The sequence below is a fragment of the Lonchura striata genome, chromosome 2 (assembly GCF_046129695.1).
Source record: "Lonchura striata isolate bLonStr1 chromosome 2, bLonStr1.mat, whole genome shotgun sequence".
Lineage (NCBI taxonomy): Eukaryota > Metazoa > Chordata > Aves > Passeriformes > Estrildidae > Lonchura > Lonchura striata.
The window spans coordinates 61,051,482-61,063,795 of NC_134604.1; the positions used below are offsets into that span (position 1 = coordinate 61,051,482).

At 36.8% G+C, this 12,314-nt stretch overlaps 1 protein-coding gene across 1 annotated transcript in view; it reads left to right on the forward strand.

The window, feature by feature from the left end:
* Window positions 1–12,314, forward strand: part of COG3 (component of oligomeric golgi complex 3) — a 29,172-nt gene that overhangs the window by 3,007 nt on the left and 13,851 nt on the right. The window contains exons 4-14 of the mRNA XM_021528457.2: window positions 1,399–1,564; window positions 2,342–2,416; window positions 2,540–2,632; window positions 2,923–3,048; window positions 5,224–5,304; window positions 5,517–5,560; window positions 5,766–5,892; window positions 6,387–6,478; window positions 7,439–7,578; window positions 8,772–8,932; window positions 11,055–11,160. Of these exons, the coding sequence (XP_021384132.2) occupies window positions 1,399–1,564; window positions 2,342–2,416; window positions 2,540–2,632; window positions 2,923–3,048; window positions 5,224–5,304; window positions 5,517–5,560; window positions 5,766–5,892; window positions 6,387–6,478; window positions 7,439–7,578; window positions 8,772–8,932; window positions 11,055–11,160 (1,211 nt within the window). The remainder of the gene's footprint in view (window positions 1–1,398; window positions 1,565–2,341; window positions 2,417–2,539; window positions 2,633–2,922; window positions 3,049–5,223; window positions 5,305–5,516; window positions 5,561–5,765; window positions 5,893–6,386; window positions 6,479–7,438; window positions 7,579–8,771; window positions 8,933–11,054; window positions 11,161–12,314) is intronic.

A 12,314-nucleotide genomic window follows, 5' to 3' on the forward strand; every position in this document is an offset into this window, starting at 1 on the left:
CAGGGCTATAGACAAAGGCAGTGTAAGAGCTTTCCTATGATTTTTCAATTGCTGCTGCTATTGGAATGGCATTCTCTGAGGGTGAGATTGTGTAAGCAGATGTGGCTGGTGGTCATTCCTGTTCTCACTGTTTGGCTCACCAGTGACTGTGGTTGTCATTCTGTATCTGCATTCCCTGCATTCCTTGACACTTTGCTCAACTCCAGTTTTGAGTCTTGCCATTCTCATCTGTTTTTGTGTAACTGACTTTTCCATCAGGCTCAGAAGAACCCCTTCCCACTGACTTTGATGGTTACTCCTTGGGAATCCGAAGTACGGCTGAATGGCTTAGCTAGATCTGCTCGTGGCTTTTATAGAAACTGGCTTCTGTTTTGAGACTTCACAAACTTGCCGTTTTCCACAAGGAGATGCGGCTGTATTCCCTCTTCTGTTTTTCCTCTGCTTTTCTTTGAGCTGTTTCTTTTCTCTTTTGCTCTGACATTTGAGGACGTGACTTTTCTTAAAAGCAGAGAGTGAGGCATATACAGATCCTGTGATTTGATCATTAAGAACCTAAAAGGAGTAGCAAGCTTTCACTTTGTCAGTTGACATGTTCATAATGGTGCACACAGGTGTGTGCTATGGATGCACAGTGGTTTGTAGGAAGGCCAATATGCTGCTGTCTGCAGGAGGCCAAAGGTGCAGAAGGAAAATAAATAATTTCTTTGCCTGTTGCACATGGATACAGGGAATTGCTTTACTTCCAGCTTTTTAAGTGGTAAAGTAGAACTCAGAAGTTTTAGCTGACATCCAAGAGTAATTAATTTTTAATACGCTTTAGATCAGCTGAATGCTTGACATAACATTAAGTTATCATTTAGAGTTTTTGTCTGCATTGAGCCTTGGACAAATCTGGTGACATTAGACACCAAATTTATTTTTATCTAAGCCTCTTTCAGTCCTCACAGTAAGTTTCGAATCCTCTAGATAATTTCAGCTACTTCAGGAGAGAAAAAGTAATTTCTAAAGGGAAACTGAAAATAATGTAGAGGAGACCCAAATTAACACCCCTGTTGGGAGCAAGGCAGGTAGAATTTGGCTGCTTGCAGAAGTCATTGTGTTTGTGCTGCCCATTTAGAGTGTATTCACATGCTGCAGATCAGCTGTGGTGCAAGCTGCTGCTTTCAAGGTAGGCTTGCTATAAGGAATGTCAGGGAAATGGAGTGGCTATTCCAGACCCTTCAGCTTTGTTATTTCTGAGATTATGAAATACCTGCTTATCAGATGACTCTTGCTTGATGTAGGTGATCTCTTATTTCTAGAGAGAAAAGTGGTGGCAGTGTCCCTGCAGGCAGCTGGATCTGCAAATACAGAAAGGGAAATTTTACTTCTGTTATCTGTTGATTCTCTTTTTTCTAGACAGATGAGGGATTACTTGTCTGGCTTTCAGGAGCAGTGTGATGCTATCTTGAATGATGTGAATAGTGCCCTTCAGCACCTGGAATCACTGCAAAAACAGTATCTTTTTGTGTCCACAAAGACAGGAACGCTGCATGAGGCCTGTGAACAGCTTTTGAAAGAGCAGGTAATCTTTGATGGGAGGCGTACTGGGAACTGCTAAGACATCTTACATGAAAGTTTATTTTTCTTGGGCTGGGAAAACATGTGAGCTGTAGTAACAATCCATCCATTTGCTTTGGACCTAATTTTTTATGTGTGTTTCACCTGAAACTGGGGTGTCAGGCTTTGCAGTAAAATATTTGGTATGTGTTAGTGTATGCTTTAATGAAGAAAGTTAGCTGAGGGCAGTTTTTGTAACTGATGCCTGACAAGTGCAAACTGTATTGGAATTAATAATTCATATATATCACTTGCAGAAGTATTTTGAGCTACTTACTGCAAGATCCTTAAAGTTGGGAGCTTATTTCCCACGTACTTTATTTTTCCTGATGAATTGCTGCAACAGTGATACAATGAATGTTTTTTTTTTCATAGTCAGACTGGATAAGAAACAACTTTTTAAGACTCCAGTCCTGAGATACAGGATTTTTACAAGCCTCTGTAATACTGATGGCAGCACTGCTGTTTGTATGCAGCACTGTGTGTAGGATACTGACAAACCTGTAGTATATATTATTTTAAATACACTACTGCATTTACAGCATTTTTTGTTGTACTTAATTAGTTACAAGATACTTGGAGCTATTTAACAGTGGTTTGTGCTGAAAGCTGAGAGGGAGGCTTAATAATTTTATATGTATATGTATATATGTATATATATATATATATATATATATATATATATATATATAAGCCACTTCATAGGTTGATGATTTTCTTTTATTTATTGTTTCTTTAATAGTCAGAACTTGTTGACTTGGCTGAAAACATCCAGCAGAAACTTTCTTACTTTAATGAGCTGGAAAATATCAACACTGTGAGTATTATTTCATTGTTAATAGTCTTAGAAAATGAAAGTATACCGGTCTGTTGAACTTGGTCACCAACTAAGTAATGTGCTTAGATTCCTTACAATGATGCTTTGTCTTGTTTTCCAAAGAAACTGAATTCCCCTACGCTGTCCGTGAACAGTGAAGGATTCATTCCCATGCTGGCTAAGCTTGATGATTGTATTGCATATATTTCATCACATGTAAGTGATTCTGTATTCATTTTGGTTAAATTGTCACTACTATGTGTTCATAGTTTTGTAATGGTTTTTTTCCCCTGTAAAAAGTTTTTTCTGTCAGATACAGGAAGAAGTTAAGGATGGTGCTTTATAAATGTGGGAAATTTTTATTGAATATACTTACTATTCTGTTTAAGTTTTGTAAAATACTGCTTTTAGTTTGTACAAGCTAGCTACTTATGTAAGTATTTAAAGTTTTGATAAATTTTTGACTCTTTATATTACTATTTAAAATGGATTTTTTTTTCTTTCAGCCAAATTTTAAGGACTATCCTGTATATTTGACAAAGTTTAAACAATGCCTTTCTAAAGCTATGCACCTTATCAAGACATACACTGTGAATACACTACAGAACCTCACAACACAGTTAATGAAAAGGGTAAGGTGAACCAGTAAGTGGGAAGTGGAGCTGTACTGAAATGTCTATTATAGCATCAAACAGTTCTCTTTTTATTTTTTTGAAGGTGGGATGTGTCAGCAGTTTTTTTCTGGAAAATAGGTCAGTGCTGTGGTGTTTGTGTAGGTTGTCCAATACTCAGCCAAATATGACAGAGACCTAGTGGTCCAAAAGATTTAAAAGGAGTAATTAAAAATGATGGAAATTGAAGAACATGAAGCCAGTGAATTGAAGTAGGTGAGCAGTAAGCTGGTGAAGGCCAGGGATGGATGAAGGACTGTGTTAGAGGCACCAGATGGCCAGACAGCTGCTTTCCTGAACCAGAGTGTGCACTGGAGCTCTGAACTGGCTGTTGGTCTGTTGCCAAATGGGGGAGGTACCCAAGAGAAATAGAGGTACTTTGGTGTTTTGTTTGGAGGTGGATTGCTTTGGAGACAGAGAGAGATTGAAGGGAATACTTGAAAAAAGTATACAGGAACTGGGTGTTATATAGGATGGTAATTGTAAAGCACAGCTCTGAGTTCATACTGTGATCATTTCAGTATTACATTCCAGTAAGTATTCTTGGGTGCTCTTGGTCATGTAAATGTTCATTTATTCTGTAGTGGTTTGTGTAGCTGCAGATAACAACTGTTCCAGGTTCCTGTTAGTTTTGCTAATATTTTTTGTTTCAGTTTAAAATGTTGACAGTGATGCTAATGTCCCAGGGAAGAGACACCCTATCCAGGTGTTTATTCCCCTTCACTTCAGGGAGATGTAGGCATAAATGTGAACAGGGAGGGTTACTGGTCTCATTAAAATGTTGATAGTCTCATGTTGCAGTATTCTGGCAGAGCAGAAGGGAGAGGGGAATGTCTCTTCCTATGCACTTCTATTCTTTCTCCAAATAATTGTTTTGTACCTTGTGCTCGGTTCTGTTACAGGTAAACTAGGTGTCTCGAGGGATAATCAGTGAAACTGAAAGATGATAGAATTGAGAACTGGCACACCTAAAAGAAGGGAATTTTAGGCAGTGATCATGGAAACTTATGAAAGGGTACTCATGGATTGAAGATTGTGGCTAAGTGGCATTGAACATTTTTCATGTTTGTTACAAACCTAGGTCTTATTAAAAAAAGGTATCATAGCTTGGTTTGATGTCAGTGGATTGCCCTGACTGAGCTGAATTTAACAAAATTGAACATCTCTGATAATAAGCATGTCTTCAGAAAGAAGTGCATAACCTAATTTCTGGATTTGAATTAGGAGTTTTAAGTCAGGAAGAATACGTCTTTTGAGAGTTGGATAACCTTTTCCTTCCCATGTACCTGGGGGTTTTGTGGATATTTTGTATACTTTGAAACATCAAATTACTCCTTCTGCTGACTCCAAAGTGCAGTACTGGAGCAGTGTTTTTTAGTTGTGATCAAGTGTTGAGTTTCCTGTTGTAACAGAACAAGACTGTCAGGACTGGAAATGGACTGAGATCCGGATGTTCTTTGGTGATGCACACATGAGTGGAGGTTTTGATGTATGTTTGTAGAAAGATGATGAGGTTGCTCACAGGGATGAAAATAGGAGGTGAGGATGGTGGAGTTTTCCTGCCCCCATCATGTTTCTGAAGAAGACCATCTCTTCTCTCTCACTTCATTAGGGATAAGGGGAAGAAAGCTTGGTGTGTAAACTGGGTCTCTGCTCTGCTTTGTTAGTGCTAGAATTTGTTTAAGTTCAAGCTGTCTGCCCTCCTGGGCTGGGGAGCTACCTCAAGACTTGATATTCTGGTTGGAGCTTGAATGCAAGCTGAAACTTTGCTTCTCTGCCTTGGGTCCAACAGATAAAAGGGAAATTTGTTCAATTTTAGTACTTCATATTAAGGACCAACAATCTGCCTTCTCTAGCAGGTCCAGAGAAAATTTTTGTCTCTAATGGAGAATTTAATAATTACTGAAAATGTTCCTTTTCCTGTAGAGGCTATTGGATGAAACATTTGTGTTGGGTTTTGTTCTTCCATCTGACTTTAAATTCTGAAACCAGCATGCCTTTGTTGGTGAGAAGTAGCAAAGAGCTATTTCACTGGAAGCAATATCCTGTTTTAGAGCCTAATTATCTCAGCCATTATATACTAGATGCCTAATACAGTATTTTGCTTTTTAACCAATTACTCATCTCTTCTTTCAGGATCCTTCAGCTGTGCCAAATTCTGACAATGCCTTCACACTGTTTTATGTGAAATTCAGAGCAGCTGCTCCCAAAGTCAGAGTAAGTAGCTGGTAACTGACTTTTAAAAAGGAAGTTATGAAAACGAGGCTTGACTTTATATGAAGGGTGAATGCAGGGATTGCATATTGTGCAAGTGTGAATATCCAAAGATTGCGTATTGTATCTGTGGAAAAATACTACAAACTCTTTTCCAATTACTACAAAAAAGCAATTTACTGATAATACTTCTTTCTCTTTTTTTTTTTGAGTAGACTCTTATTGAACAAGTAGAGCAAAGATCTGAAAAAATGCCAGAGTAAGTATGTCTACAGAATTTATCTTCAACAGTTTTAAATTTTGAAAATATTTACTTTTGTTTAGGTACTGTTAAAACATTAATTGTTTAAAAGAAAGTTTTAAAAACTGAAATTACATAGACCTAAAGAGGGTATTAGAGTGCATTTTATATGTGCCAGAAAATGATCTTCAGGATGCAGTTACTGTTTTAATTTCTTGGCTAGGTATCAGCAAGTTCTCAATGAAATCCATCAATGTTACCTCGACCAGCGGGAGCTTTTGCTTGGTCCAAGTATCGCTAGCACTGTTACAGAATTAACCAGTCAGAATAACAGAGATCATTGTGCTCTGGTAGGTAAAGTAGTCATGTGTTGTGAGGGTTTTGTTATGTTTTAATCCTCTCTCCCCCGGGAAGAATGAATTTACTTAATTCAGTCATTTACTTGCAAAATTGTTACTGTTCTCTGTGAGTTTGAATCACTAACATTCTACTAATATTTTCAAGCCATACATGTTTTGTTTCTGTAAAAACTCCTCTCTGTTACAAACCTCACCGAGGGAGGAGGATAAAAAAGAAGCATAAAATGTGGTTACTTAAATTTCAGAAACAAAAAGGGGACAGAAGTTGTACAGTGAGCTTTTATTTGGTTAGTAATATATTTTCAGCCCATAGTCTTAGAGCTCATCTCATTGCTTTTGAATTTTACAAACCTTCAGTTTTATCATAGCTGTAATAATCACAACACAGTATATAATGCATAGTAATAATACTTCTCATATCTCTTGTGATACTGATGTAAGGAAAATAATTTAATAATCAAGTATTTGTGTTTCTGTGGATACAGGTACGAAGTGGTTGTGCCTTTATGGTCCATGTATGCCAGGATGAGCACCAGCTTTACAATGAGTTCTTCACAAAACCAACACCAAAACTGGAGTAGGTGGTAGATGCTGGTTTTGTTTTACTGGATGTTGTATTTAGTGTGTTGTGATGTAGCAGGCAATATTTTAAGGCAAATAGCTATGTTCAAATGATTTGGTAAGAACTTGCAAGATAAAAAACCAGCTCAATCACTTCTAGCATCAGAATTTGGTGTTCTTGTGTTCTTCTTTCTTCAGGCAAAGCTGATAGTTCCCATTCTCTGTAAATAATCTTTGCAAATGTTCTGTAGATAGTATTAGTGCCTAATATGTGATTAGTGAAGGGAGCATTGAGAATGGCGAAAATGTCTAGAGTGAGTGCTATTGGTGTCTTAAACAAGATATGCATCACTTTGAACATGAAAGAAAAAAATAAATTCAAGTGAGATTTCTGGTGTGTCACTGCATTGATATAATAACTTCAGTTGGATTAGAAAGTGTGCTCTGAGATGTTGGTAGCTATTACAGAAAACATTACCAAGCTTCTCCTCCTGCGTCCCTCTTTGTGTGCTCCTGATTCTAATACACTGTTGTGTCCTTAGAATCAGGTGAGTCTTTTCTCAAGGGAAGATTTGAGTTATGATTCTGAGCTCAGCAGGAGCATTTTCTTACACAGAAGCCAAGTAAACCAGGTTGCAGCGTCTTCCCTTTGTGACAGGTTGAGTTGTTGGTTGGTTTGTATAGATTTTTTTTGTTTATTTGAGTTTTTAAAAGTTTATTTTAAAATTAAATAAAAGCTGTAACACCATTTTTAAGCAGTTGATATGCCACATCTTTTAAAAGGAAAACTTTTCCTACTAGGAAATAGTGGGTTTATGTTTTAAACATCCTTGTCTGATGTTTTCTGTGACACTTGTTTTCTCACCCTCCTTTCAAAAACCTTTGCCACAAAATAATCTATGTTTATGATAAAGTTTTCTTTTGCTTTTGAGGGATCCTTGAAAGTATTTTGCTTTGTTTTATTTTTTCTTCATAGTGAGCTCTTGGAGAAGTTGTGTCTTTCATTGTATGATGTCCTGAGGCCAATGATCATCCATGTCATTCACTTAGAGACACTTTCTGAGCTCTGTGGGATTCTCAAAAATGAGATGCTTGAGGATCATGTACAGAACAATGGTAACTCATAGATTGAAGATTGTTTTTAAGAGTTTTCTTAACTGATTAATTGTGTAGTCAGAAATTTCAGATACTTATTTCTTTCTAGTGGATCTTAACCTAACCTCATATTTGACATGTTTGTGTAAAATTAATTATGCTTTTTCTTTTATAGCGAAGGTCTGTATATTTGGGTCTGTGCATAGCATCATTTAAGTAATGTACTGATGTTAGTCATGTTTTCTCTAGATTGTACAAATGCTAGCAAGCATCCACCCAGTGCATATGCATGCATCAGGGTTGATTTAAATTAACTTTTCAAATTTACAAACTGCTTTACTTGGCCCTGCTAATTTATCATCCATGTAGAACTTTCTGCATAATGATGATAAAGGAATGCAAACTGATTTTTTTTTTCAATTCTCCTTAAAGTCATGTTTCCCATATTAGAAATTGTAACTTTGGCAGAGGAGTTAAGCAGCAGTGTATATTTTGGAGTTTTGTAAGAGCTCAAAGTTTCATAGAAGTCTCACCTGGTGTCTCATTTTGTAGTATGACCAGTGCATAATGGAATCCTTTCACAGTCTTTATTGCACCTGGCAATAAACAGAAATCATCCTTGGTAGCTGGTATATCACCCAGTGTAGCTCTTTGGCACTGAAGTTGTGCCAATAATCATGAAGAATTGTTCAGTTTCCTGGAAGTATAATTGTAGCACTGTTGGGAATGAGCAAAAACTTGCTGACTTAATCTTTTGGCTTATCATAAGTGTCTTACTAAATTTTGGGCTGATACAATAATTCTTAAGTTTGATGCGAGCTGCTTTGATTCACCTGTTTTTATTAACTTCCAACACTCACACCACAGATATTGACTGTGATAGAACCAAAGCCACCTTGCTTTGTTGTTCCCACCAAAACTACACTTAATGTACCAAGGTCTGAAATAATTAGAACCTTTAATTATAACAAGGCAACTGATGTCATCTGTGTGAGGTTGCATTTTCATAGCCTAATGAAAATCTGGGGAGCCAAAGCAACTGCAGTATGTAGTTAAGTAAATTCCTTGTTTGTCACAAATTCGTCTGCATGTTGCTGTTCCAACAATAGCTTGACTCCATCTGCCAGGTTTTTATGCTCCTATATGTGATACTTCAAACTTGTGTTTCTATAAGCTTGTTTTAACAAGTTTGTGCCTTTTCTTACCTCTGTCAGCTGAACAACTGGGTGCATTTGCAGCTGGTGTCAAGCAGATGTTGGAAGATGTACAAGAGCGCCTTGTCTATAGGACGCACATTTATATTCAGACTGACATCACCGGCTACAAGCCCGCACCAGGCGATCTCGCCTATCCTGACAAGCTGGAAATGATGGAGGTACAGCCTCAGCTTTTTCATTGTCCTTGGTTTTGTACATGCAGTTGTGCAGTATGGTGCTTTGCAGCTTGGGTTTTCCTGTTCTTAGGTGTATTTAGTATTACTGGCATTTTTCAATTGACACCTGCTGATTAAGTTATGACCCTAAACTAGATGTCAACGTTTTATGTCAAACTTATTGACAATGGCAATAGTTCTCACAGTTAACAGTTTTATCAAACTTGAAGCTTCTGTATTTTTATTTACATTTACATTACCTATTTAAGTAATAGATATTACCCAATGTAATTGCTAGTTGAGCTGGAATTGAAGAAATGCTTTAGATAGTCCCAATTAGCTGCAGGTTTGTTTTAAGAATTACTTGCCAAGTAGCTTTTGATAGGCATGCGTGTACCGTGTGCTCAGGCAGTGTGAGAAGAGACTTGCTTTAGATAATCAAACACGTTAACAGTGGCTTGCAGAAGCCCTTTTCAAGTTCTTATCAGTATTAGCAATTTCTTTAGCTATTCCAAGCCCTTCGAGCCAATTTTCCTGTTGAAATGGATCAAACTAATTCTACTTACTTTAAAAGGTTAATACTATATTGTTGAAAGTTTCAGAATGAAACAACTCACAGAAATAAATAAATGCTCAATGAGAAACCTTTCATGAGTTTTTGACTAGAACAAGCTGCAACTGCATGAAGACTACACGGAAGCAGTAAAGCATAGCAAAGATCCCCCCCTCCAAGTAACTACTTGCATTCACTTTATAATGGGAGGCCCAAGTTGTCAAAGGACTGAGGTTACTGAGAATGGCCTTTCCAACGTGGACTAGCAAGATCCAAATTTTATTGCTGTATTCTGCTTTCCATCTAGCTGCCAAAATAGCTGGTGGTGCTTAGAAAATTGTAGGACTTAGTTCCAGTTGACCAGTTGGTAGAGAAGCTGCTGTTTGACTTCAGAATCAGAACATTACTTATAAAAAATACAGAAGCTGTCTATCGATCTGTCTGTCTTATCTCTCTCTTCTCTCTACCTACCTACCTACCTACCTAAAATATGCATATTTTGCTGTGGGCTGAAAGACAATAACATTGTGTGACTGTACTTTAATGGTCTCAATTCTTGCCTGCAAACAGACAAAACACTGAGAAAATTACCAGTAGTGAGCTCATGTTGCTATGATATTGTCCTTATACACATGTAAAGCTTTTGTTGTGCTATAGTTTGTACTTTGGCAACTTTGTGGGATATCCATGGGGTTTTAAACCCTGCAGCTAGTGAGTCTGTTGGGTACATGCTATTTGTACTGAAAGTTTAAGGACTAATAAGCATCTTCAGGCAAGTAATTCTGCTGTTTGGTCTGTATGATGCCTTATTTTCAAACAAAGGTTCTATGACCCTTCAGTTAAGGAAGAGAAAGTTCATTCCAAATTGAGAAATTATGCTGCTCTTCATATGTCCTCATAAGACTTCAGGTTTTGCCTGGTTTGAGATTAATTTTGCTACTTGATTGCTTTTAAACCTCAAAACCTTGCTATTTAGAGAGACTGTCTCTCTTAGTAAATAAATTATTAAAATGTTAAAAGCACAGAGCAGAAATGTTTTTTGTGCTGTTCTGCTCAAATATTAATGCAGTTCTTTGCCTATTCTTGCTGCCTCTTGTTGCTTTGAAGATGACCAAGTACTGGAAAAGGTTGAAGTGTGGAAATGTTGAGTAATGTTAGGGAAAGGCTTTTGGCTGAACTCTCACAGGGAATAAACTTTTGGGCCATCTGCACATGTCATTTATGAAAATAAAGCCATCAAAAAATAATAGGTTTAAAGTCCAAGTAAGTGTTGAACTGGGTTACCCTATTTTGAACTTTTCTTTCTAGATGTCTTTCTAGGTCATTATTGAAACATCAGTAAAACAGGCAAAATGGAAAGAACAGTGCTTTACACATATATGTATTTGTGAACCTTTATCATATTGCAGTATTTCTGCCACTGTTTTGGAAACATCTGCCTATTTCTTATAAATGTTTTTGAGACACTGGAAGCTGTGTGTAGCTGATTTCTTTTGTAATTAAGCATGCTTTTATCTGTTGTAACCAAAGCAGTGTTATGTGATATTAAAATATTATTGTCTTTCTTTGCAGAAAATTGCACAGAGTTTGAAAGAGGAACAGAAGAAGCTGCCATCTGAAGCTTCATTTTCAGATGTCCAGCTAGAAGATCCCGAGTCCTGCAGCTTAGTTAAATCTGGTATGAAATACATCTCATATTGTCAAATTAATGTATAAAGCTCATGGAATGTGAGCATTTACTTGAACCATCTGTGAGAAGCTTGCATGTATTTTAAAGGGTTATTTTCCTAGACAAATTCATAAGCAATTTTTAGAGGTGAATTTTGTCTCAAAGTTTTAGTTTTGTATTTTATATGAGAAACAGCCTAATCGTGTTCTTTTCTTTGTACTTCGAGTGCAGTCCATTATATGAAGCAACTACTTTTGCAATCAACAATATCTATTGTACTTTGTATAAACCTGAGCTTTTGTATTCTCCATTGAAAAGCATCCCTGCCATGAAGATGTGTACTTCAGGATGCTTTTGTGTGTTAGCTGTGCTAAGATGGGAAAGGTGATTTGGTGTGTCAGGCATGTCTCTTAAATTATAGGTATTTAAAATAATTCAGAATTTACTTCTTGACATTTTAAACATGTGACCCACGTGTCTGTAAATTACAGCAAACTGGAATAAAATTTCATAAAATTGGCTGTTCTGATGCCAGTCATTTGAATGTTAGAAATTTTTAAATTACTATTGAAGATCTATGAAGAATTTCTCCTTTTATTTTATCATTGTTCAGAGTGGTACAATGTTATTATTTACTCAGCAGCATCTTTCTCAGCTCTTTCACTTCTTTCTCGTATTCCTTTTGATTATATGGTAGTTTCTTGCTTTTGGCTTGGGAAGTCTGTAGAGGTGTTTCTAGCTGGACTCCACAAATTCCATTGAGAATGAATTTCATCATACTTCACCCCAGGTGCATGGAATTTGCAAGCCCTGTAAATCTCACCTGTACTCAGGAGATGGAAGGAACCTATATGGTATAATTTGAAGATATGTGTTTGAGATAATTTGGATTATTTGTCCTTCAGAGGTGCCTCTCTCCCATTTCAGGACCTGCAGGAGTAGCTGAAGTGACTAATAAATCGCCTAGGAACCTCAAATTGATATAAGATTTTACAGGCTTTCTAATTACTGTGACAATAAATTTATAGTTGCAAAAGGTAGAAAGATATTACTAGATTATTTCAGATTATTTCTTCACTGATCACATAAACACAAGTGCATTTTCCATCAGCAGGTGAAACTACAAGAATTTTACTTTTTTAAAATTATTGGTATTTGAAATC